The following is a 24902-nucleotide window of genomic DNA, read 5'->3' on the forward strand; positions in this document are numbered from 1 at the left end:
AAGAGCTTCCAACAATCACATAATTCATAAAATGGCATTAACAATGAGACAACATGTCTGCTTCCCAAGCATAATTTATCCAGGTGCCTCAGAGAGGAATGCCTGAGCCTGGGCTCACCCTTGAGAGTCTGGGTGCAGACACTCTCCCGGAAGTTATTCCTTCATCATCCATACCAGCTGCAAGAAGGTTTAAGATGCCCTAGACCTCCGACAGGTATGTCAGCTCGAGTGGATGTTTCTGTGAGGCAGGAACATATGATGGGCCAGCAAGGTTCACACTAAGAGAAGAGCAGGGCCTGCAGGAGAAGGGATTCTCTCTAAGTGGGCCACCACTTTGGCAGGAGTATGCCCAATCTGCACCCCTCCCCTTGGAAGCTTCTGGGAGATCTGAGGAGCCCAAAATACCCTCCTGCACAGACACTCCTGGAAAAGGGCTCTGCTGGTACCTGGACGAGCTCTTGGGGACAATGTGCCTGAATGGTGGTGGCCACACAGCATCCATCACCCTTGCCGGTCAGGCCATCTGCCTTTCCTTCAATACCACGTGCCTTCACGTCAGCAGGCTGTGAGTACCTAAGGCAGCCCCAGTGCAGCAGGCTCTCCTTGGGGCAGGAGGAGGTAGGGACACACAGAAGAAGGAGGACACATAGCCCTGCATCCTCATCTGAGCCAGCCTGCCTCAAGACCTTGGTCATCGCCTATCCCAGCTAACCAGCTGTGGCCAGTGGGGGATGAGATGGGCCACAGGGCTTCAGGGTCGTATGTTACGATCCAGTAGGGAAGGACTTGCCCACAAGTCCATGTCCATGTGACCCGAGTCCAGGTTTCATGTCCATAAAAACAATTGATCCAGAAGTCAGATACAGAGTGAGGGCAGGTCTTCTTTTCGTACTTGGAGTCTACAGTCACCAGACATTTTAGTGTCTGAAGTTCACATTTATTTTCTCTTTGTCTACAGGTGAATCACTGGTGAGCCTACTGACCAGGATGCTGGACTACTGCTCCTTTTCTTTGATTCTCTCTCTTTTTTCCATATTTACATTTGCAACCAGCCCCAGGTGAGTTTCATTCAGAAGGTACTGACTTGGGGTTAGTTTGATGACACTTGAGTGTCCCCTAAAAGTAAGTTCTTGCTCAGAATGGTGTCCCATGAGCAGGCATTGCTTAAAAGGACACAGTTCTCCAGGAAATGGTAACCCCAGATCGTGTCAGGAAGGTTAATTTGATAAAATCAGCAGCAGTCCTTTGACCAAAGAATTTACTGCCTAAGGCCCCTGCTTGAGGCTTCTCTGGAGCGTGACTAGTGCTGCTCCAACAGCTGCATCCACATCTTGCCCAAAGGACACTGGGAAGGGGAAAGCCCTCTGCACCTCTTGCTTCAGTACTTCATTCCTGGACAGTGCGCTTCCACTCCCGATCACCCTCTCCACGCCCCACTCTTTGAGCTGCTGAAAGGAAAGCATGGAGTGTAGGTTCTGGACAATGCCTCGGCACAGGGCCCGTGTCACATGCCCCAGGGAGAGGTCAGAGGAGGAGATTCTGGTCACTGATGCTAGCTGGTCTGGCAGGTGCCTCTCGCCCAACACCGTTGGGGTGATGGTTAGGCAGGTGTCTCTCTGCTGTGTTGCCGCCTGGATCATGCGTGAATACACCAAGGATTCTTCAACCTCCAGGCCTGCCAGGAACAGAGAACACCTGTGTGAGCTCATACATCTTCTCACTGCTGGAGGAGACAGTGTAGAATCCCCAGGGGGCAGGTCTATTTGCTACTTCCCCTGTGCAAGTAGGAACAATCCCCACTTGAGGTTGCCTGCTCGGACTCACAGAGTCTGGCCAGCTGTGCTCTGCCCCAGGTCCCAGTCAGCTCTCACTGCAGACCCGAGCCCTGACCTTAGGAAGAGATCCTATAGGTGCTGCTATCAGCCCTAATCATACCACTATGGTCCAAGATCCACTGATCAGGCTATACTCATCAGTATCATCACAGCTGCACCTAGACTTATTAGCAGCATCACAGAAATTCCAGCATCACACGGCTGATCATAGTCAAGGCCACTCCTCGGCAGAGGTTGAGAACTACCAATCTAGAGCAGTGCTTCTCACATATGAGTAGGAATCTATTAAAATTAGGGATCTATTAAAATTTAGCTCTGGCTCAGTGTGTCTGGGGTGGGCCCTAGAATCTGCCTGTCTGCAGCTCCCAGAGGAAGCCCGAGCCGCAGGTGAAAAGCCACACTTTTTGAGTAGAAATGTCTAGACCGTTGCTTATCAACAATCAAGGATATAAGCATCACCTGGGCAAGTTTTCTAAAATGCTATGCTTAGGCCTCAGCCCCCAGGCCACATAATCAGCATTTCTGCCAGTGGGAGTATGACATCAATATTGCTTTCAAAGCTCTACAGGTCTTTTCAGTGTGTGGCCAGCGCTGAGAACCACCGATCAAGAGTCACTGTGGAGCATATCATTGGCACATTGAACTGACACTAACTCAACTGTACACATTCAGGAGAAAGACAACTTAAATAGCATAGGCAGGAACCTCCCTGGTGGTGTAGGAGTTAAAAGTCAGTGCTAATGATGGAGGACAAGAATAGAAAAACTGAAAGGAGGTGAGCATAAGACCAGAAACAAGGCTCACAAAATGCCAAGAGCTGGAGGTGGGGCTACAAGGGGTTAGCATGGCCATTGACCCAGCTATAGAAACCAAGATCCTTAGGCACCAAAGCCTAGAATACAAAGCTTAAGATCCAAGCAGGTGGGCCTCCCCAGTGGCGCAGTGGTTGAGCCCTGGGTTGCGAGGCTGCCTGCAGCCTCTGCGGCGCCGGTTCGATCCCCGGCTGCTCCCCGGCCACCAGAGGAGGGTCCCACATGGCGCACAGACCTCTCCTGCCGCCCGCTGCTCCCCTCAGCAGTGTACTTCGGTCCTTCTGCCTGCTCTGCTCCCCGCTCTGGCTCTGGTGAATTCTCTCACCCTCCGTGCTTCTGACTGTACCCAGTGCTTGTATAAATAAATAAATAAATAAATGTTAAAAAAAAAAAAAAAATCCAAGCAGGTATCAGACTGCTGTAGGGAGTGTCTAGAGCACAGGCCCAAGGGTAAAGATATGAAGATGGAGCCCAACAGACCCCAAAAGTAAAGATACGGAGATTGAGTCCATTGTGGAATCTCCAGTCCCTTTCAGATTCTATCCAAAGAATAATTATCCAAAATCAGCAACTAAGGGAAGGCTCACAAGGCATGACTACAGCTCGAGTTAGATCCCAGGCCAGGGAGCTAACCCCCATGGCGCAGCAGACCTCTCCTGCCTCACCCACTGCTGCCCTTAGCAGTGTATTTCAGTAGATCCGCCTATTCTGTTCCCCACTCTGTCTCTGGTGAACCCTCTCACCCCCCACACCCCCGCAACTCTGGCCTACACCTCAGTTCTTGTAAGCATAAATAAAAATACATCTTTATAAATAAATATCATAGGCAACTTGTCAAAATTTGATCAGCAGGATTCTGATTAAGTATGACAGAATGTGACTTTCCCTATCAGAAATGTAATTTTTAAAAAGAAAAATTGACAAAGATAAAAAGCACAGGAGAGGGAAAAATAATGAGCAGGAGACTTGGCACATATTTGGAAGGCTGGAGGCAGATACAGAATGAAAATTGATGTCAGAGAAGAGGCCAAGAAAGTACAGGCTAGGGATCAGCAGAGGGAGACGCTGACAAAGTAGAAGCACCAAGTACCTATTTGGCAATGAAGACTGGAGCCTGGCAGGCCCAAGGTACTTCGGAAGGCTGAGATAACAGCAGAACTGATACCAAAACCTGGTGAGCTCCTCTGGGCCCACATTGCCAGGGCAGCTGGCCACCCACCTGTGATAGACCTTCACGCATAAAGTTCTCAGCTTATATTTCCAGAGGATACAAAACTCAGGCAGGAGCAAGGCTCCAGAAGCTCTGCAGACCCAACTGGGCTCCCCACTCCCAGTTGCACCCAGAAGGGAAGTGCACAGGGCTCAGGGCCCAGAACCAAATGCTTCACCGCCCTCAGTTCCATGCCTGTGGGTTACACAAGCTAGTTCCCCAAACTGACAAGAGAACTCTGACAAGAGACAAACTGACTCTCTCATTGCCACATACTGCTTCAGTTAAATCATGTCCCCAAAACAGAGCAAAGATTGGAGGGTTTTTGTTGTTTTTTTTTTTTTTAAGCACATACAACAGCTGGAGGAGTTAAAGATGACTACCTGTCGTGCGGGCTGGGGTGGAAAGGGTTGGAATAGGGACTACCGCCTTTCTCTATGAATTCACTTGTACTATTGAATTTTCTAATGTTTTATTGAGGTAACATTAGCTTACAACACTTAACAGGTTCCAGGTGCACAGCATTTTAATCCAACATGTTCTGTATTATGTTCACCACCAATACTACTAAATTTTTTTTAAATAGATCATGTGCTTGGTGAACACCCTAGTACGTGTGCACAAATACATAAATATGTAGATCTGAGCCCCTGAAGGGGAACTGCTGAATCAAAAAAAAAAAGGCTCATTATATTCCTCCTTAGAAATTGTACCAATTTCTATCAGAGAAATATGTGGGAGTGACTCTCCAAAGCAGTGTGTTAGAAAATTCTCAAAGAGTAAATGTAGAATGTTAAACCATCAGACTAATGTAAAAAAGGGAAAGGAGATTTTTAAAAAAGAAAAAAAAAATCAAGACAACTAAAAAGCAGAGAGACCAAGGCTAAATGCAATGCACTATCCTAGAATGGATCCTAGAAAAGAAATAGGACATTATTGGTAAACTGTTGAAAGCCAAACAAAATCTACAGGGTTTTGTTTTTTTGGTTTTTTTTTTTTTTCTAATCATGTGCTTCTATCTCTGTAATAAAAATTCAAAAAAATATGTAGGGAGGGCCTCCCCTGGTGGTGCAGGCGGTTGAGCGCAGCACTGTGGAGCTGTCCGCAGCCTGTACAGTGCCAGTTTGATCCTGGCCAGCAGGTGAGGGTCCCACATGGCTCCGCAGACCTCTCCTGTTGTGCCCTCTGCTCCCCTCAGCAGTGTATTTCTTCAGTCTGCCTGTTCTGCTCCCCACTCTGGCGAACTCTCTCACCCTCCCATGAATGTGGCCTGTACCCTGGTTCTTGTATAAATAAATAAATGAACCTTTAAAAAAATATTTAGGGAAATGTTAAAATATACTGTGTTCTTCCTCATTAGGGGACATTTGGGCCTTGACCCGGGTCTTGGGGAGCACCTGAAAGAAGTTTACCAGCTGGAGGCCTGAGGGATCAGCCTTCCAGCCCTGGCCCCGTGTCCCTGGGCTCACCACTTCACCTGGATCTGTCAGTGGGGATTAACACAGGCAGAGACATCAGGGAGTTGCTAAGAGCTTAGAACCATAGAAGGTCAGAGCTGAGAAGACACAGAGGGGAAGGGACTGGCCAATGACATATAATGACTTGTGGACAGAGCTAGGAACAGAAGCCACTATACTGGGCTGCATCCAGGACACTGTGTTTATTTAATAAGTGCTTATATGCCACTTGCTAGTGGCCAGACACTTTCCTAAGTGTTCTGCAATGTTAACTCACTCAATCCTGAGGTCCTTTGAATAGGTACTAGGATGATCCCTGTTTTAGATGAAGGCAGTGAAACACAAAGGGGTTAAGTCACCACCTGCCAAAGGTACACGGAAAGTGAGAGCTGGGATGCAAACCCAGGCCAGCTGGCTCAGACTCCCTGCTCTAAGCTGGAGGCAGAACACCCTGTTTCCAGCCTCTGGAACGTAATGCAGACATGGGATATGAACAGTTTTATTTTTGTATTTTACGCTTTAACATTTCCATTTCTGGTTAATAAAATTCACATCTTTTATCTAAGGAAACTGTATTATACTTGCAGCTAAATATTTTGTCACTCAAATGACGTAATTGTAGGAATTTCAGAAAAGGTTTTTACATATTCTGGTTCATCAAAATAAGAACCATGAAATTTCAAAAGCCCTTTCTTTTTTGAAAGGATCTCACAGAGAATTAAATTACCACCAATTTTGGGGCCTGGGGAGGTAAAGAAAAACAGTTACTTCTATATGAAGAGAAATACTGGCCACCTTGGTAAATGATCGATAGACCCAATGCAGTGAAACCAGTTTCTAGATAAAGGGTTTGCCTGAAGGTTCTGATGACTGATCCTACAACTTGAAACCCTTTTCTGATGCAAAACAAAACAAAATCAAAATTCCCTTCTTCATTTTTTTAATATTTTATTTTATATATAATTCTTACATCATGTTTCATTTTTGCACAATGTATGCATTTTCATATGGGGAATATAACCAAAATTCCCTCCTTTAAATGAAGCACTCCTGAGCATTCCAGCCAAGAGGGCAGAACTACCCCCCAAATCCTATTTTGTTTAAAGATTTATTTATTTTTATACAAGAACTGGGGTACAGGCCAGAGGGGCGGGAGGGTGAGAGGATTCACCAGAGACAGAGCGGGGAGCAGAACAGGTAGATGGACCGAAATACACTTCTGAGGGGAGCAGCGGGCAAGACAGGAGAGGTCTGCTGCGCCATGTGGGTATCTCCTTGGCCAGCAGAAATCGAACCCAAGCTGCTGAGGCCGCAGACAGCTTCACAGTGCTGCGCTCAACCTGCTGCGCCACGAGAGAGGCCCACCCCCCAAATCCTAACATCCAAGAAGACAAAGGTCAGCCACATGCACTGGTTGTCCAGTTGTCTGCACAACCTCTGTGAGCTTCCCACCTGCTCCTGCTATCTCACCTTGTTACCGTGTTGGATGTTTTCTGGAGAGATCTGGTTTTGAGCTCCCACAGACAACCAGTGCAACTGATAAACATGATTTTCCTGTCTGAGAGGGCTAACAAATTTCATTTCTACCTTAAGTGCCTGGAAAGGGAACCTCTCCAGAAATAAAGTTACATGTTCCCCTGTAAATGTGGAGCAGGGGAAGGCCTGATCTACCCTGGGAATTAAAGAAGTGAGCAGGAAGGTAATGGAAGACAAGGACAGAAAAACTGTAAAGTAGGCACCACAAGGTCAGAAACCTGGCTCCCACAATGCCAAGAGGTGGAGGTGGGGGTCGAAGGGATTAACATAGCCATTGACCCCGCTATAGGAACTAAGATCCTTGGGCGCCAATGCCTAGATCACAAAGCACAAGACAAGACCCAAGCAGGTATCAGACTGCTGTAGGGAGTGTCAAGAGCACAGACCTGAAGGTGAAGATATGGAGATTGAAGGCCATTGTAGAATCTCCAGTCCCTTTCCAGTTCTACAGTTATACAAAATCAACAACAAACGAACCACTCCATGAAGGAATGAGCCCCTCCCAAAGAGAAGATTGTATCAGTGCAGTCTCTGCACAGGTTCAGGGCAGCAGTCCTTCTGCCCACCTGTGCCTATGCAGGTGCTCCTCGCAGCCAACTCTCTCCCTCCGCAGGGCAGCAGCCTCCTGCCCACCCTGACCTTTACCTGCCGGGGCTTCTCTTCACTGACCTCCCTCCGCGGAGGCCGCTCTCCTCAAGGTCGCCTGGCTGCGACCATGCAAGCCTCTCTTTTAGCAAATCTGTCCCTTTCAGGGCAGCCCTTTCTGCCCACTTGTGTCTATGCAAGTGTCCTTTACTCTTCTCTCCCTTTTATAATAAACCTGCCCTTTTGGATAGAACTAACATCTCTATGTCCTGGAGAAACTCGCCTGGGAAACTCACCACATGCTACTGAAAGGGGAGCTCTGGTGAAACTCTTCCCAGAGAGAACTCAAGGACCCCACTCTCCAAACCCAATAACTCCAAAAACGACATGAAGGGCATCAGAGAGTCTAGGAACCCTTCCAGCAAACGGGGTCAGGACTACTGTAAGAGGGTGGTCCCCAGGAAGAGGGAAGGTTCCAAGTTCCCTGCCCCATCCAAGGCAGTGTGGAGCTGAGCAGGGAGAAGCTGGAGAGGAGACTGGGGAAGGAAGGAAGCAGGATGGAGAGCCAGAAAGAAACCTAAAGGAGGTACATGGAGCAGAGAAACATATGAAGAAACTGCACTTGCGTCTTGGTCCTGGACTGGTTGAATCAGATGTGGGTGAGAGACGCGTGGGGATGTTAACAATGATTTTGATTTTGCTCTTTTCCTCCCAGACTTGTCTGTTTCTGACCCTTTTCTATGGGTCCCTGCTGGAAGGTGCTTTAGACTTGTGGCAGGCTTTCAGGCCTTGCTTTGGGCCAATCCTGCTTGGGTGGACTTTTACCCACGAGGGGACGAGTAACTTTAGGTGCTTGATTTGGAAACTATATTCTTGGTCTTTCCTGTTTTGCACACTAATTATATTAAAGTTCCTTTCCATTAAAGGTCTTACATGTTTTGTCTTGATACAGCGGATGGCAGAACCTATTTAGAGCAGGCAGGTTTGGGGATTCTGGAGTGCCCCTCGCCCTGCCCTGTAACACTACCTGCCAGCAATAAGTCCTATGTGGGTTTTATAATATTGTAAAAACACCAGGTATCTTTTTATTTACTTAATCACTTCACTTTAATTATCTGTAGTCATTAGAAGGAAAACCTCAAGTGCAAGGGACCTGGGGCCTACTGAACAAGAAAATAAGACATTGGGGCAGGAAAAGGCTAGAAGACTATTATGGCACTTCGCAGTCAAGGTTAGGGAGAAGGTACCCCTCAAAAAAGAGTGGGTGATCGGGGGCTTCCCTGGTGGCACAAGGGGTTAAGAGTCAGGACTATCAAGCTATTGCCAGCCACTGCAGCACGAGTTCGATCCCGGCCAGGGAGGTGACCCACAAGGCGCAGCAGACCTCTCCTGTCTTGCCCGCTGCTCCCCTCAGCAGTGTATTTCAGTCGATCTGCCTGTTCTGCTCCCCACTCTGTCTCTGGTGAATCCTCTCACCCCCTGCACCCCTGGCCTACACCTTAGTTCTTGTATGCATAATAAAATAAAAATAAACCTTTAAAAAAAAAACAAGAGTGAGTGATGATATGTCAGAAGAAGACAGAAAACAGTTGCAGGGTCAGATCCCTAAGGAAGGAATGTGCTAGACCTGACCTGAGACATGAATCTAGGAACATCAGCAGCACCTTCAGCTCCAAGATGTATCTCGTAGAAAGGAGAAACAGAGAACTCACCATTGTCGGGCCACGCCTTACCTAGATCTGCCATCCACTGGGCCAACATGTGGACAAACGTGGCCAGCACGTTGCCCCCATTGAGGGATGCTGCCACGGCCAGGTAGGTCCTGTCGAAGTATGGGAAGTAGGCGACCGGAGTGGCGGGGTCTGGAATCTGCGCTGGCTGGAATCCCGCAGGCATGGAGGCTGCCAACTGAACTGAGGTGCTGATGTTGAGAACTAGATCCCAGGAAAGCAGAAGTTAATCAGGCCTGCTGGGCTAACTTTAGGTCACAAGTCATAACAGGGCCAAGGAGGGTATGCTGGTTTAAAGATTAGAAAAGGCTTTGCAGTATTTGTGTGAGAAATGCCCACACCCCTGGCCAGGCCTGAGCAAGCCTTCAGATTGATGGAGGTTAAGAACAGAAAATTTGGAAAGGCTGTGTTACAGGGCAACCCCAATGTGAAGTGGGTGCCTGACTGTGAGACAGAAAGATTACACCACATGTCCTGCAGACCTAATGTGCTTACAGTGACCAACTCAAGGAAAGTTACTTCAAGCTAGTCAACCACGGGGGTAACATGATCAACCATGCTGGACACCAAACTGTTACAGGGCAACCCCCATGTGAAATGGGGTGGCCTGACTGTGGGTCCTCACCCGTGTACTTAAAAGGTACTTATAATGAGACTCAACTGCAGGTACAAAAAGGATAATAAGTGGTTTACTTACCAAAAAAAAAAATAATAAAAAACAGGAAATGAAGAAAGGAATAACTCAGGGAGAAAGAGAGAGATAATTGATGAAGAATGTGTCCTACCAGTTCCGCTGAGCTGGAACCCCAATAGTATGCTGAAAGCTGATGAAAAGCCAAGCACCCCCAAGACCCACATGTCTGGTTATATACCAAGCCTGGCTGCTTAAGTCCACTCACAGTTCCCAGCAGTCCTCTCTTTGGTGGTAATGACATTATGGGATTTGTAGTCCTTGGTATCTGGATCTCTTTGGTGTAGGGTGGGGGTGGATCCATAAAACCTATTTCTGGAGTTTATTCAGGACATCCTTTCCCCCTAACAGAGACACCAAGAAACCAGAAACCTGGTTCACACAAGCTGGAGGTGGGGGCAGAGTGATTAACATAGTCATTGAACCAACTATAGAAATGAAAATCCTTAGGTGCCAACTGCTACAGCAAGTATCAGACTGCAGGTATAGAGTATCATGAGGCGCAGACCAGAGGTGGGGCTATGGAGATGGAGGGCCTCTGTAAAGAACCACTAGTCCTTACAAATCAACCTAGTCACACCCCAGAAGTAATTAGGTTAACAAAAGTTAACAACTTCACAAAGGAATAAGCCCCTCCCAAAGAGGAGAAGACTATATGGGTACTACTTCTGCACTGGCAAGGGGGGGTTCACTGTCGGCCTATACCTTTTTTTTCTGCCACATCCAACCTGTCACCACTACTGTAAGTTGGTGGTCCCCAGGAAAAGAGGAGGTTCCAGGTTCCCTGCCCCACCCAAGGAAGGGTGGAGATGAGCAGGGAGGAGGAGAAGCTAGATAGGAGACTGGAAGAAGGAAGGAAGTAGGATGGAGAGCCAGAGGGAGACCTGGAGGAGGCACATGGAGCAGAGAAGCAAGCGCAGCTTGCTTGGTACCAGCCTTGGCTTGGTACCAGGCACTTGGGGGGACATGGAAGGAGACACTTGAAACAGATGTGGGTGAGAGACCCATGGGGAAGTTAACAATAACAGCTTTTATCTTGATTTTAATTTTTCTCTTTTCTTTGCAGACTTGCATGGCCCCTTCTGCCCCTTTCCTATGGGTCCCCACCAGAAGGTGCCTTAGACTTGTGGCAAGCTTTTGGTTCTCAGTGGCCCTGCTTTGGGTCAACCCTGCTTGGTTGGGCATTTACCCTTGAGGGAATAGGTAACTCTGGGTGCTTGATTTGTAAATTATTTTGTCTATTCTTTCCCTTCTCTTTATTGCACACTAATATCATTAACCTTCCTTTCTACTAAAGATCTTATGCACTAGAGTACGTTTGTATTGATGTAGCAGATGGCAGAACATATTAACAGCAGGCAGGTTTGGAGGTTTTGGGGTTCCCCTCACCCTGCCTAGTAACATAATCAGAAGTAATTTGCCCTCCACTGTCCCCTCAGGTGAAGGTGCCAGTGATGGGGGGCTGGATGACCAATTCTGCCCTTGGACATGGCACTGGCCAGCAGCCCCAACCAGAGAATACAGCTCATGAAGAAGAAGCCCAAATCTTGTCTTCTTGACCTGCATTTAACTAAGCCCCTCGTTTACCATTTTGAAAGTACATTTACAACCAGACACAGGGCCTAAGATTTGAAAAGCAGCAGGTAGGAGGGGAAGCCAGGCTCTTCACAGGCACCACCCCATGCCATCATTACATGTGCAAGGAATTGCCATCACCCTTATTTTGGATGATGACAAGGGCTTAGGGAAGAAAAGGAATCTACCCAAGATCATACCTGATGAAGTAAATTCTAACCCAGGCAGGTGGTTGGACTCCAGAGCCCCCGGGGGTTCCCTGATAGTCATGCTTTCAGATGAATAATACAAGGCAAGGCATTGGTACTGGGAAAAAGAAGTCACCAAATAAACCTTTCATATTTTCCTGGGGCACTGATTTTATCTGAAATTTTGGGAGGAAAAAAGTTTTGAACTTTTTTTTTTAATCTAAAAAGATTTTATTCTATATGTGCAAACAAATTGGAAGAAGTTCACCTTTCCCTCTAGGATACTCTTGACTTAAGAAGAACTGCTACCAAAACCAAAATAAAACAGTCCCAAAGTGAACTCACTCAGCCACGCTAACTTGAGAACCAACTGAAGCTGACATCCCGCTCAGGCAAGCAGGCCCAGATTCTACCCCAGTCCAGGTCATATCAGCCTGTTATCTTTTTTCTGGATGACCCACAAGCATTATTGAGATATATATAATTCATATAAATTCGCCATAAAATGCCCCATTTAAAACTGGTGTTTTTTGGTACCACCGCAGAGTTGTACAAACATCACCATGATCAAATTTTAAGACATTTCCATCACTCCAAAAAGAAACCCGTACCCATTAGTATCCATCCTCCCCTCTCTTTCACCCTCCCAACCATTTAGTGTACTTTCTGTCTTTATGGATTTGCCTGTTCTAGACCTTTCATAGGAACAGAATCACACTGTGGCCTTTTGTGATGATCTTTTTTGGTTTCTTTCGTGTTCACTCATGAGTGTGGCATTTATCAGCTCTTCAGTCCTTATTAGTTGTGCGGACATACCATATTTTTTAAATCTGCTTATCAACTGATGGGCATTTAGGTTGTTTCTATTTGGGCTTATTATGAAGAACGCTGCCAGGAACGTTAGTGTGGACATGTCTTTTCAGTTCTCTTTGGTAGATTAGGAGTGGGGATGCTGAGCTGATGGTCTTCTGAGAAACTGACTGTTTTCCAAAGGGGTTGCACCATTTACAAACCCAGTAGTATGCTCCTACATTTTTAAATGGTTGGAAAGAAATGTAATGGAGAATATATTTCATGACACATGAAAATTATAAGCAATTCACATTTTCATATCTATAAATAAAGCTTCATTTGGAACACAGCTAGGCCCACTCATTTGCGTATTGGCTACAACGCTTTCACCTTCAACAGCAAAGTGCAGAAGTCATGACAAAAAAACTATAAAGTCCACAAAGCTTAAATATTTACTACCTGGCCCTTTACAGGAAAGTTTGCCAAGTCCTGCTCAGGGCTGCTGCTTCCAGCTCACTGTGACTCTCACCCAGAACACACAGGAGTCTACACTTCAAGTCAGATCAGACTGACCTTTCATCCACAAACACAGAATAACAAAAGCCCTTGTCTATGTATCTCTTTTCTTGGTGGTGGAGTTACACAAAACAGCCAACTACAGAAGGCCACTTCCCTCACCCAGCCCAGACAGGAGAGATGCAGCTATGTGGTCAGGGACCGAGCCTGCCTTGCGGGACTAGAAACTTCCCGGACAGGGGCTTCCCCTGTGGGGACGAGGGTGCTTTTCCTTTTACAAGATAAAAGTCAACAAGATGCTGAGGCTGCTAGTTATCTGGGCCCCTCAGATTCCCACACAGACCCGGTTAGGAGGCACTGGTAGAAATTGTCAGAGGAGAGAACCAGAGAAACTTACCCGCATCTGTCCTCCAGGCCATACAGGAATACACGGAGGCCTGTAAATCACCCAAGGCCACACCCACAGGTGTCCCCTTGGGGATTTCAAACCACCCTTGGGAAGTTCTGCCTGCCACGCTGCCAGGCTCTGAGATGTCTGGGAGCAGATGGACCGGAAAGCCGGAGGCCCTCAGTCTGCAAATCAAAAGTGGACATGTTTACCTGGCGCTCCCTTAGCTGTTTCTTTGTTGTTTCCAGGGAACTCGGCAAAAGAAAGCGCTACAGGTCACACATCCAATAAAGGAAAGTGGAGTGCAGTGTTTTCACAAATGGCCTGTCTGAATTTTTTAAAACTTTAACTTTGGGTTTTTTAAAGAGTGGACACTGGTTTCCAAAAGCTTACAATTGCCCTTCCCAGAAATAAAAACAAAACAAAACAAAACAAAACAAAAAAACAAGAAGCAACTTGAACAGGGGTGTCAGGAAGGATTAGATAAGAGCTAGATATTACAGGTACCGTCTCTTGTGCTCTGCAAGGGGAGGCAGTCAGAGTTTCCGTAGCCCTGTTGGTTAGCCGCCGGTCTCCGGCACACCAGATGTATTCACCACTCAGAGTTAGTGAACATGGGCTGTCAATTTTATAAAACATGCTAAAAAGTCCTTTACCTGAACTAACAGGTGCGTTTTATTACAGAGCTCAGAATCTGGGCCCTGAAGGAGGTGAACTATTAAGGCACTGGACTTCTGGACCTGAAAAGGCAAACGATAGTTCAAAAAGAACTTAAAAAAAAAAAAGCAGTCCTCAAGTCTACTACTTCCATTTATTAAGCTTATTTTAAAATAAAGGGTGAAAGTTGTTCTTTGACACTTACAGGCTAGACCTGGGTCACAGAGAAGTGGGGACCCTACCCTAGTTCTGCGTAACTATGGAGGAGTAGGAAGATAGCATGGCATGAGGGAGGTACCCCTTCCAGCAGCTTCACTTAACGCCAGGCCCGCCCATGCCCAGTGACTGGAACAGGCTGTGGAAGGGAGAGTATTAAAACCTGATTCCTGACCTTTAGAAATCCCCCCATTCCCAAATGGGGCAGCTCTCCCTCTGGAGATTCTGCTTTTTAGCAAGGCCGCAAGGTTATACTCACATTTCCAAGTTCCAGCTTTGGCTCCGGGAGTTGAAATATCCCCAGCTGGCAGCATTCTGGTCGGACATCAGGGGTCTTGGCAAACCACACAGCATGGCAACCACATAGTCATGGATGGTACCAGCCGCGTCGTAGGACTCAAGGAACTCTGGGCTGTTTTTGTACCAAAAACAATTCACATGGCCTAATATTGGCTTAAAGGCATGTGCTGCACTTAGCTGTGGACAGTGAGGACAAGACCTGGCATAGCTGGGTGATAGCCAGAACCCCACCTGCCTGGCTCCCCAGCAGCTGGACCTCCCAAGGTGAGAACCTGCCAGTCATTCCAAGCAAGGTGGCCAAGTAGGTCTTAGGGGAGGGGAAATAGGACCATGCCTGGGAAAGCAGGACACTGTTCACTGTCAGCAGTCCTGACCTCGCCATAAACTCACCCTGTGAACCTTGGCAGGTCCCTTGCCCTCTCTGGTTCCTCCTTTCCCGCTCTGGGCTAGAAGCAGATAACCAATAAGGAGCCTCTGTCTAGTCCACAGCTACTCGTGACCACACGCTGTGCCAGACCACACGCTATGCCAGGCCACACTCACTGAGGATCAGTTGTGAAGCTGAGATGCTAGCAGTGCAGCCCTGCTCATTCCCAGCACCCAAATCTAACCCAGCACCCAATTCAAAGAATGCCTGTTCATACCTATTTTTCAAAAGCCAGAAGACAGTTGCACAGCCAAACCCTGTGGCCACACTGAGGTGGGACTCTGGCTGGGGCAGAGAGGCCAGGAACCCGCTGCTACAGCGGCCATCCTGCCACGTGACCAGATGGCTCACCGCTCTGGGCTCAAACACAGGGGCGGCCCCTCCCTCTGTCCATTCACAACCTGGAACAAATGAGATTACCCAAAACATAGTAAAGAGCAACTGACCAGACATGTCCTTGAGACTACAGCACAGACTTCATCACCATGATAAAGCCTCACGCACACACACAGGTTCTGCTATGAGAGCGCCTGGGTTTAGTGCCTGGCTCTACCGCCAATGGCTGCCTAACCTGGGACGAGTCACTAACTCCCTCCACATCTTATGTTTCCTTTTATTCATTTTTAAAGCCAATATTATATCTCCCCCCCGCCCATAAGTTTGACACCATCTCAGGTCCCCTGGCTCTGTCCTTCCAAATCCAGTATGATGACATTACTTGACTTGATTCTGGATGATTATGGATATATTTTCTCTTTCCCTTTGGCCTTTGCTAATTCATGGAACTCTGCTAAGGAATCTGGCCATCTTGCTTCATTATTTCTTAAAACTTCTGGGTTTTTTTTTTTTTTCCTGCTCTTATTAAAGGTTTCACCCAAAAATGCTTACCGTGTAGGTCGTTCTATGCATCTCAAGGCCTCAGACTATTTCTTTATGTCCTTGTATTTGAATGACAGTTTGATCAGTTACACTATTCTAGATTATACATTTGTTTTCTTCAATACATAAAAACAATATTTGTAGGGATTCATGATAGACTGCTGCAAATTCCTTGCTACTCTTCCCATTAAGAGATAGAGTCCAGGGCCTCCCCGGTGGCGCAGCGGTTGAGCGCTGGGTTGCGAAGCTGCCCGCGGCCTCTGCGGCGCCGGTTCGATCCCCAGCTGCTCCCCGGCCACCAGAGGAGGGTCCCACATGGCGCGCAGACCTCTCCTGCTGCCCGCTGCTCCCCTCAGCAGTGTACTTTGCTCCTTCTGCCTGCTCTGCTCCCCGCTCTGGCTCTGGTGAATTTTCTCACCCTCCCGCGCTTCTGACTGTACCCAGTGCATGTATAAACAAAACAAACAAACAAACAAATAAATAAATAAATAAACATGCCTCTATTAAAAAAAAAAAAAGAGAGAGAGAGATAGAGTCCACAGCTACATTAAAAAAAAAAGATGAAATCTTGCCATTTGTGGTAACATGAATTGAACAAGATGGGATCACACTAAGTGAAATAAGTCTGAAGGAGAAAGACAAGTACCTGATTAGTTCACTCATTTGTAGACTATAAAGAAACAAAGCAAAGCCACTGACAAAGCCAAACCAAAACAAACTCCTGGAATCCAACTGTAGAACTGAGTTTTTGGGGTGGGGCAGGGAGTAGGATGGAGGAAGTCCAGTGCACACTACAGAGTACAGAGGGTTATTGATATTTGGGTGGTGGGCGTGGTGTGGTGGCATCATTTGAAGAGTTTCAAACCTGTACTCCTAAAACACATACTATTGCCTCCTGCACAAACCTGTTAACAGTACTCAGAACACTGCTGAGTCACAGCAGTTATCTTATTTAATAGGCACCACCAAGTTGCTCTCCAAAACGGCTATCCTAACTTAAACTCCCAGCAGTGGCATTCAAAAGAACCAATTTTTCAGTCCCTGAGCCAATTCTTGATGTTATCAAACTTTGATTTCTTAGATTCCAGTGGGTAGAAAATGATCTTGTTTCTTTCATCGGCACTTCCTTAATTACTAATGACACTGAGCATCTTTTATATGCTTATTGGTCATTTGTATTTCCTCTTCTAGGAACTGCCTGTCGGGATCCATTGCCCATTTTTCTACAGTGCTACTTGTCCTTTCTTTGTTATCAGTTCTTTATGTGTATCCATATTCATCCTTTGTCTACTACACATGGCAAATACCTCCTCTCCAGTCTGCTACTTACCTGATAGCTTTGTTTTATGATTCCCACTCACCTGCTAATCTGGGCCTAAAAATGGAGTTTGGAAACAGGCATAACCACAGGCCTCTTAGAAGACACTAGTTACTCCCTCTCCTCAGCTCCAACTGGCTTGCCCGTGCCCCCGAGAAGCACTTAGCTCTCTTCTGGTCATGATGTGGCTATGCTAACCTCACCCGCTATGCCCTGGATGGTGGGGGCTTGACTTGCTTGTTTCTATGTCTCCCAGGGGGTCCACCATAGAGTCTTACATATTGTATGTCCTGAAACCAAACTACATTAAGGCAGTCGTAAAAACAGAACAACCAGGTCCCAAATGTGACTTTACTCTACTCTGCTAGGCAGGGATCATCATCATCAAACGGTGGCTTTTTTCTTTCCCAGAAACAGAAAACAAAACAAGAAGACAGGCAGCCTGGCTCGATGAAATATTAAGCAGCTCCCTCCAATGATGTGGGTGATGGTTTGTGTGGTGGTTACAGAGTCCAGGCAGGCAGATAGGAAGGCGTGCAACCAGACCACAATCATTAGCTCTCTGCTGTCCTCTTTGGGAAGGGTTTTAGTATTAAAAGGACATTTATTCTCATTAATGCAAAATTAAGGAGTTTAAAAAGCTTTTACAACCTAGACTCCCTCTGAGAGATCAGTCTAACACCCTAATAGGCCTTCTGCTCCTGCTACTGCTTGGAGCCAAGCAGCTCCTGGGGGCCCAGATGCCTGATAACAGGCAGAGGACGGGGGGGAGATTGTATTGGCCTCTATAGTTGCCAGCACCCATCCTGGGGACTGAGGAAAGGGTGCCTCTGTTGCGCTGCTGAGCCAGTTACTGCCTATTTAGCTCAGGGAGGACTCGGAATCACTGACTCCCCGGGCAGAAAGGGGTCAATCTCATATTCAAATAATCTTAGCCATAAGACCCCCAAAATAATCATCCATCATCTGTTTAAAACACCTGTAGGAAAATGCTGATATTGTTGAAGATGGGTGGGTGTTGGCTCATAATGTTATTCTTTTTACTTTTGTCCATATAGAATTTATCTTAATTAGGAAAAAACTTTAATATTTGCTGTAACGGGACGCTCACAACTTCCTTTAGGAACCTAATCCTTGGACATGCTGTTGGGAAGCTCCTTTCTGCAGGGAACCACTGTGCCTTCCTGGAGCTCTGGGCCACCCAGAAGTCTTGGAAAGCACAGTGTCTAGAAGCAGACAGACCTGGGTTCACAGCTGGAGTCACCGCTGAGCATATGACCCTGAGCATATTATGCTAATCTCTGTGAACCTCAACTTCTCATCTTACAATGGGGACAGTAGCATAACCTACATTATCAGGTTGTTGGGAAAAGTCAATGCCCTTTACCCAGCACCCGGCATGGAAAGTGTTCACTGCTGTTTTGCTGGTTCAGTTCTCTTCCCAGAGGCCAAACACAACAGTCATCTGCCCCTACACTGGCCAACTCTCTGATAGGAGATAACCAATTGCATAAACGTCAGTAACTAAGCCCATCAAAATGATACACCCTAGGATTTAAAAATCATAAACATCTGTGGTGATGTTGAATAATAAACACTGCCCAAATTCAAAAGTTTCTTATGTTCTGGCATCTGCTACAGCTACGATGATCTTAGTCGTCAGCACTGATGTTCTGAGACACCAATACAGATAAAAGGAGAGTTGTGGGGAAGCCAGGCCACTGACTCCCACATAGAACCAGAGAGTGCTCACGCTTTTCCCTCTCCCTGGTCATGCCGAAAATGTGAGTGGGTAGCTCACTTATTTGTTGCACACTTGCACAAGACAGGATGACACCAAATACATAAGACAGCATGGACTGTTTTGTTCACCATGGAGGAGAACTTCTCTGAGAGAAGCCCTGCAGACTAGTCTAGCTTCCCGTGACTACCAGCATGCAATCCTCCCACAGCCCGGCATACCTTGGCCTGTTTTCCAAAACATGATTCCATGCATCTGGCCTGACACTCCAATGCCACAGACTCTCCGGAGCTCCTGCCGGGGAAGGGCAGCCAGGCACTCGTTCAGGGCTTGGATGATTTTACTCACATCCTGCTCCTGCCCCTGGAAGTAGAACAGGACAAGTTGCTATGGGGTATAGAGACAGGCAGTGATGAGAGGAAGCAGAGACCTCCAGTGATATTCCTGGCTGGTGGGTACCCAGCTAATTCACTTCTAGAACCTGCTGACCTGCCTCAGGGATGGGCCTGAGGGTTCCCTGCCAATTCCAGCAGGGCCCAGACTAGAAATGTGGTAGTAGGGCTCCACTCCAGCCCTTCACAGATGAGTTGCTGCTGTAGATAAGGCTTATTCTCTGCCCTCTACTGTGGGGGTCTGAACTGAGAACAGTATTGCCCCCAAAAATGACACTTAAGATGTCAGACTTATAAATGGAATAAGTTTTATAAGTTAATTTTAAAAGCTTTATTTAATAAGAACTATGGTTCTGAATTTAATAAATTGAACACCTATTTTAATCTCAACCTAATGAAAGTGCTCTGGCACACAAAAACCATAAGTTTATTTATTAAAAAATAAACTTGGGCCTCCCCGGTGGCGCAGCGGTTGAGCGCTGGGTTGCGAATCTGCCCGCAGCCTCTGCAGGACCAGTTCGATCCCCGGCTGCTCCCCGGCCACCAGAGGAGGGTCCCACATGGCGCGCAGACCTCTCCTGCCGCCCGCTGCTCCCCTCAGCAGTGTACTTCGGTCCTTCTGCCTGCTCTGCTCCCCACTCTGGCTCTGGTGAATTCTCTCACCCTCCCGCGCTTCTGACTGTACCCAGTGCTTGCATAAATAAATCTTTAAAAAAAAAAAAAAGGAAAGAAAGAAATTTATCTTCAACAACCAAAAGGATCCATGGAAAATGCACAAGAAGAGAGAAATATGGCTCCGCTCTTAATGAATGTCTGTTCTTTGGGAAGCTAAAAAAGCTTATGGTCTTGGAAAAGCATCTGAAGGCTGAGCCCTCGGGCCCCTTCTTTTGGGGAGCGGTAGTGCAGGTACAGCTAATGCAGCCTCCCCCCCTTAGAACAAGCCCCTCACTTGCGTCCTATCAACCTCCTGACCTGGGTCAGGGTAATTCTTGATTCCTAACAAGCATGAACAAAGGAACAGAAAAAAGGAAGGTGGGGAAGGAAGAAGGAGTGGAGAGAGGCTTCAAAGCATTTTCCCATGGAAGCAAGCAGGTAGGATAATCAACTGAGACCTGCACACCCAGTATGGTGGGCATAGGTGGCTAGTCTGAATTGAGATGTGTTAAAATACAAAATACATGCTGCATTTCAGATTTAGTATTTCATATTTAGTTTGATAAAAATGAATGTACAACGTCTCATTTGCAATAATTTTATAGTGATTGTTATACACTGAAATAATAGTATGTCAGTGACATTGGGTTAAATAAAATATGCAATTAAAATTAATTTCACCTGTTACTTATTATTTTTTAATAATGCTACTAGAACATTGAAATGACACTTGTGGCTCACCTTTGTGGCTCGCATTTCTACTGGTCAGTGCAGCTTTAAAGAGTTCCCACATGGCCAGCAGATGGTGTATCAACCCAGAACAGAGAAGCTGCTATGTAAAATGGGTCCAGGGTGGGTGAGGATGCTGGGTGGTGAAGAAGGGAAGTGGACAGATGAGAATGAAGATAAGAAGGCAGCCAGTGTTCAGTAGTTAGTTAAACTTTTCGTGGTGAGTTTGATCAGGGAGTAGCTCTTGGCCAGACAGCAGGTACACCCACAGTGTAATGAGGTGCTGCCTCTACTTTCATTCATTATATCAGCTGGGCTATATCCAGATCAAATCCTAGAACTTTAGATTTGAAAAAAGCATGTAGAGACTCCTTCAACTGCCCTTCCTCCCCATATCCCCTTTATAGATGAGTAACTGAGGTCCAGAGAGGGAAAATTAATAAAGCGGAAAGGGTCACAGAACTTCCCTCAAAAGCCCTGATTTTAAAATCCTATATAAAGCTACAAGTCCCTTCCACATAGCTGCCAAGATAGACCTTGGTGTACATGGCCCTTGTAAAGAGTGAGAAGTCTGGACATGAGGAACCACAGAACCGTCAGGTTCTTACTCCACCGATGATTTTTCCATGGATCAGTGGTTCTTACTCCACCGATGATTTTTGTCTCCTAAAGGTTATTTGGCAATATGGAGACATTTTGTGGTATCACAACTGGGGAAGAGGGTTTTAAAGGTCTGTAGTAGGTTAGTGGCCAGGGGTGCTATTAAACAACCTATAATGCACAGGATAATCCCCCAAAACAAATAATCATTGGATCCAAAATAGCAACAGATTCAAGTCTGAGGAGTCCTGCTGTAGATGAAATTACAGCAATGCTGTGTCCCTAGAGCACAGCACACATGTGGAAGGTGCAAAGGGAGCGATTACTTGCCTCCCCTCAACCCCTCATTAGGTAGGTGTGGCACACTGGGTGTGCCTGTAAACACACAGTATGCCCTGAATATTGGGGGAGGTGGGGAAAGTTGTTTTCAAGAAGTGGCCCTATTTCAAGAAAAAAAAAAAGGCACTCCATAAACCCCACCCCTGTTATCTGGTTCTGCTGTTCACCCTTACAGGTTCTGAGCTTCCATTCCATTGTCAATAATCATTCTAAAATACCCCATGCCCCAAACAAACTAATTTTGAAAGCGTTATGAAACTGCAAAGTGCTCCTGAAATCTTTACCTTTTGAAAGGCTTCTGAGCAAGATGGACTCTGAACCCTAAAGAAATGAGTCTGGATATGTGGCAAGACCTAGGGAAAAACAAAGCTCTTGGAAAGAGGGCTTGTCTCAGAAAATCAAGGTTTGTGGTTAGAAGGGGCCTTAGAGGTCACCTATTTCAACTCTTAAAACACACTGATCCAGGAAACAAGTCATGAGATTACAGAGATCCTTGATATTTCTTGTATCAAGTCATTGAACACACGGCTAGCTATCTTTTCCAGGAAATTAATGGACTCCAGTTTTGAGGATTACTATCCTTTTTTGAACTCACATCTCATAATACCCATTACTGTTGAAATCCTCCATTTCTAGCTCATGGCATTCACAAGATACTACTTGTGTATAAATTATCAATCTGCTTTTTTTCTAATATTTTAATTATCTTATCTCTCAATGTCTAACAGTCCTGATGTTTTTTCTTTAAGGTTTCTAAGCCTTTGGGGACTAGGGGACTTTCGTTGACCAAGTTTCTGAGTACCCATTTTCCTACAGCATGAGAGAGGAGCCAGGTAGGCCTGACTCTGCATCTAATTTCCAGAGAAAACCCAGACTCTGCCCTGGAAAGGAACAGAATTCTAAACTTCAGGATAAATGCAGTGAGAGGAGCAGAAAACAGTGAAAGTGAATGAGAGGCCTGAGGCCATTGCATGTACACAGGCGAGCAATCCCCCAGGTCAGGGTACAAAAGGTGGAGGACACAGAGGCGAGGGATACATGTGTAGGGTAGATGGTTTTCAGGCTTTTCTGCCCTCCCACCAGTAGGACTGCCCTGGCTGACGGGGCACCTGGAGTTGCTACATTGTTGCAAACTGTCTTGCTCACTTCTGTGGGCCGTGGGAGAAGTATTGAAATAGTCACCAAGAGAAGCAGAAGCAAGTGAGAGAGGGAAGAGGAGAAATAAATAAGGCCAGAGAAGCCCAGAGTAAAGACTTGGGGGGGGGGGGGGCAAGAGGCCGGTAGGAGGCCCCCCAACACCCCTGCCTGCCGTGTACCTGTTTGCCACACTACATGTAAAGCTCAATAACAGCCTGTTAAAACCACCGAGGGCTCCAGGGCTCCTCCTTTATCCCGTCTGCGTGGATCATAAAAACCTGTTCTGTGCCCTTTCTGCCTCTACACATTGCCATGGGCAAGGCTCCCAGAAGAGGCTCCGGAGAGTGGGAGATTGGTGCCAGAAGACGGGAAAGCTTCTGGAGCGCAGCCTTCCAGGCCGGGGGAAGCTGCAGCAGGTAGGCGGAAACCAGGCAGGCTGGAGCAGTCAGGAAGACTTCTCCAAGGAAGGGGCGACCTCTTACGAAGAAGAGGGTAATCGGGAGGCTCCTGGAGGCGGCGCGACTCCAGGGCGCTGCCTCACCTGGGGCCCGACCGCCGCGCTCCGGGGGGCCGTCGCGGCGCGCGCAGCCCGGGCACAGCTCGCCAGGACCACGAACCCGGATGAGTCGCCGGGCGCGGCCTCCACCAGGGCTGTCTTCACAGACGTGGTGCCCAGGTCGATGCCGAGAGTGACGGATCGCGCAGCCATGGCCTCGGAGACGACCGCAGCGAGCAGGTGCTGCCTAGGTGCCCCTTCGCCCACACTATGCCCGGGACGGAGGCGGGGCCTCGCGTGCCACACTCAACATGGCGGCGTTCCGGGCAGGAAAGGCGGAGCCGGACGCGCCTGTGGGCGGCGGGCCCGGGTTCCAGCCAAGAGGCGGCGGGGGGCGGGCCCCGGAGGCCCCGCCCCGGAGGGCGCGCGTGCTGGAAGCGTGGAGCGCCGCGCGGGACTAACTCACCACAGTAGCTCTAGGGTTCGCAACAGGCGCGCGGGACTCGGGCGCCTCTCTCCCTTGAAGTGGTTTAATCGTCCCTCACCCCCGAACCCCCTTGCCTGCCCAGGCGCCCTCCGCTGCGCGCCGACCCCGCCCAACCGCGCCGCTAAGGCGCAGGAAAACTACAGCCCCCAGAGCGCATTGCGCGGAGTTATGCACTAGGGGGAGCACGTGGTTCGGTCAGGTGACTTATGCCCCGCTGGCACTAAAAGTCTAGCCGGTGTGGGGGCGCTGGTGCAGTTAGAAGCTGCTCCTGCCTCCCGTGTGGGTCGGTCCCCTGAGCCTAAGAGGATCCAGGTGAGAACTGCCATGACCCCAACAGCCTCCCTCCCGAGTCCCCAGGCGAAACCCTTGAGGTCCAGAGACTGGCACAGTAAGCCTGTCGGGCAGCCTGCGCGCATCCATCCCCCGCAATCGCGGGGATTCCACCCCCTGGCACTTGCCCCGGCCTTGAGAAAATGGATAGTCCCCAGGTAGGTGGTGAGCCGAAGCAGGGGACACGGTACTGCCGAGGTGGGACGGGTGCAGGTCCGAGCCCCCTTCCCCGCCTTCTGCTTAGTGGCCGCTTGAGTCTGGGTGGCAGAGTTTGCACATTGGTTTGTAGGGGAACTCCTGTTCTCGGTCCGAGAGCCAGGCTGGGCTGGGGTGGGGCTGGCCCGGAGGAGACCCTGCCATCGTGGGCTTTCAGGCTGGAGAAAAGGAGGACAATTCAGCGCTGCCTTTTTCAATTGTGGTGAAGAAAATAGCATGTTTTGTGAGCGCTTACTAGGTGTCCTTGGCAACAGTGGTAATTACTTTACCTCGTTTCTTAATCTTTTTTCTTATCATCTCCCTACCACCACAGGATTTTTAATACCTTTAATAAACTCTGTTTATGTACTGTGACCCTTTGGAGGACCACAAGCCTTGCTTTACATTTCATCTCATTTAAGCCCTTTCAGGTAGTTCTTACTGTCCCTGTTTTCACAGTAAGAAATTGAAGCTTAAGGAGGTTAAGTAGCACCCAAAGTCGTACAGCTAATAAACAGGGACTTCAGATTCAAACCTGTACAGTATGTCTCGAGGGCACACATTTTTTGCCACTAACTGTGTTACTTCTCCAAGAGAGGGAGACTCAGGGAGTTCCAGGTGGTAGAATGGTTGACAGAATGAACTCAGATACCTGATAGAGAGGAGCTGCTTGGGAAACCCCTGGCCCCC

General features: G+C 47.7%; 1 protein-coding gene across 1 annotated transcript; it reads right to left on the reverse strand.

The window, feature by feature from the left end:
- Positions 1-1265: 1265 nt before the first annotated feature.
- SHPK (sedoheptulokinase) lies at positions 1266-23413 on the reverse strand (the record flags this gene model as incomplete). Its single annotated transcript, XM_084237887.1, has 7 exons — positions 1266-1675; positions 9169-9369; positions 13325-13500; positions 14448-14600; positions 15133-15316; positions 19075-19216; positions 23246-23413. 7 exons carry the CDS (start codon positions 23411-23413, stop codon positions 1266-1268), a joined length of 1434 nt encoding a protein of 477 aa, XP_084094013.1.
- Positions 23414-24902: the final 1489 nt, after the last annotated feature.

The sequence above is a fragment of the Talpa europaea genome (assembly GCF_964194135.1).
Source record: "Talpa europaea genome assembly, chromosome: 7".
NCBI lineage: Eukaryota > Metazoa > Chordata > Mammalia > Eulipotyphla > Talpidae > Talpa > Talpa europaea.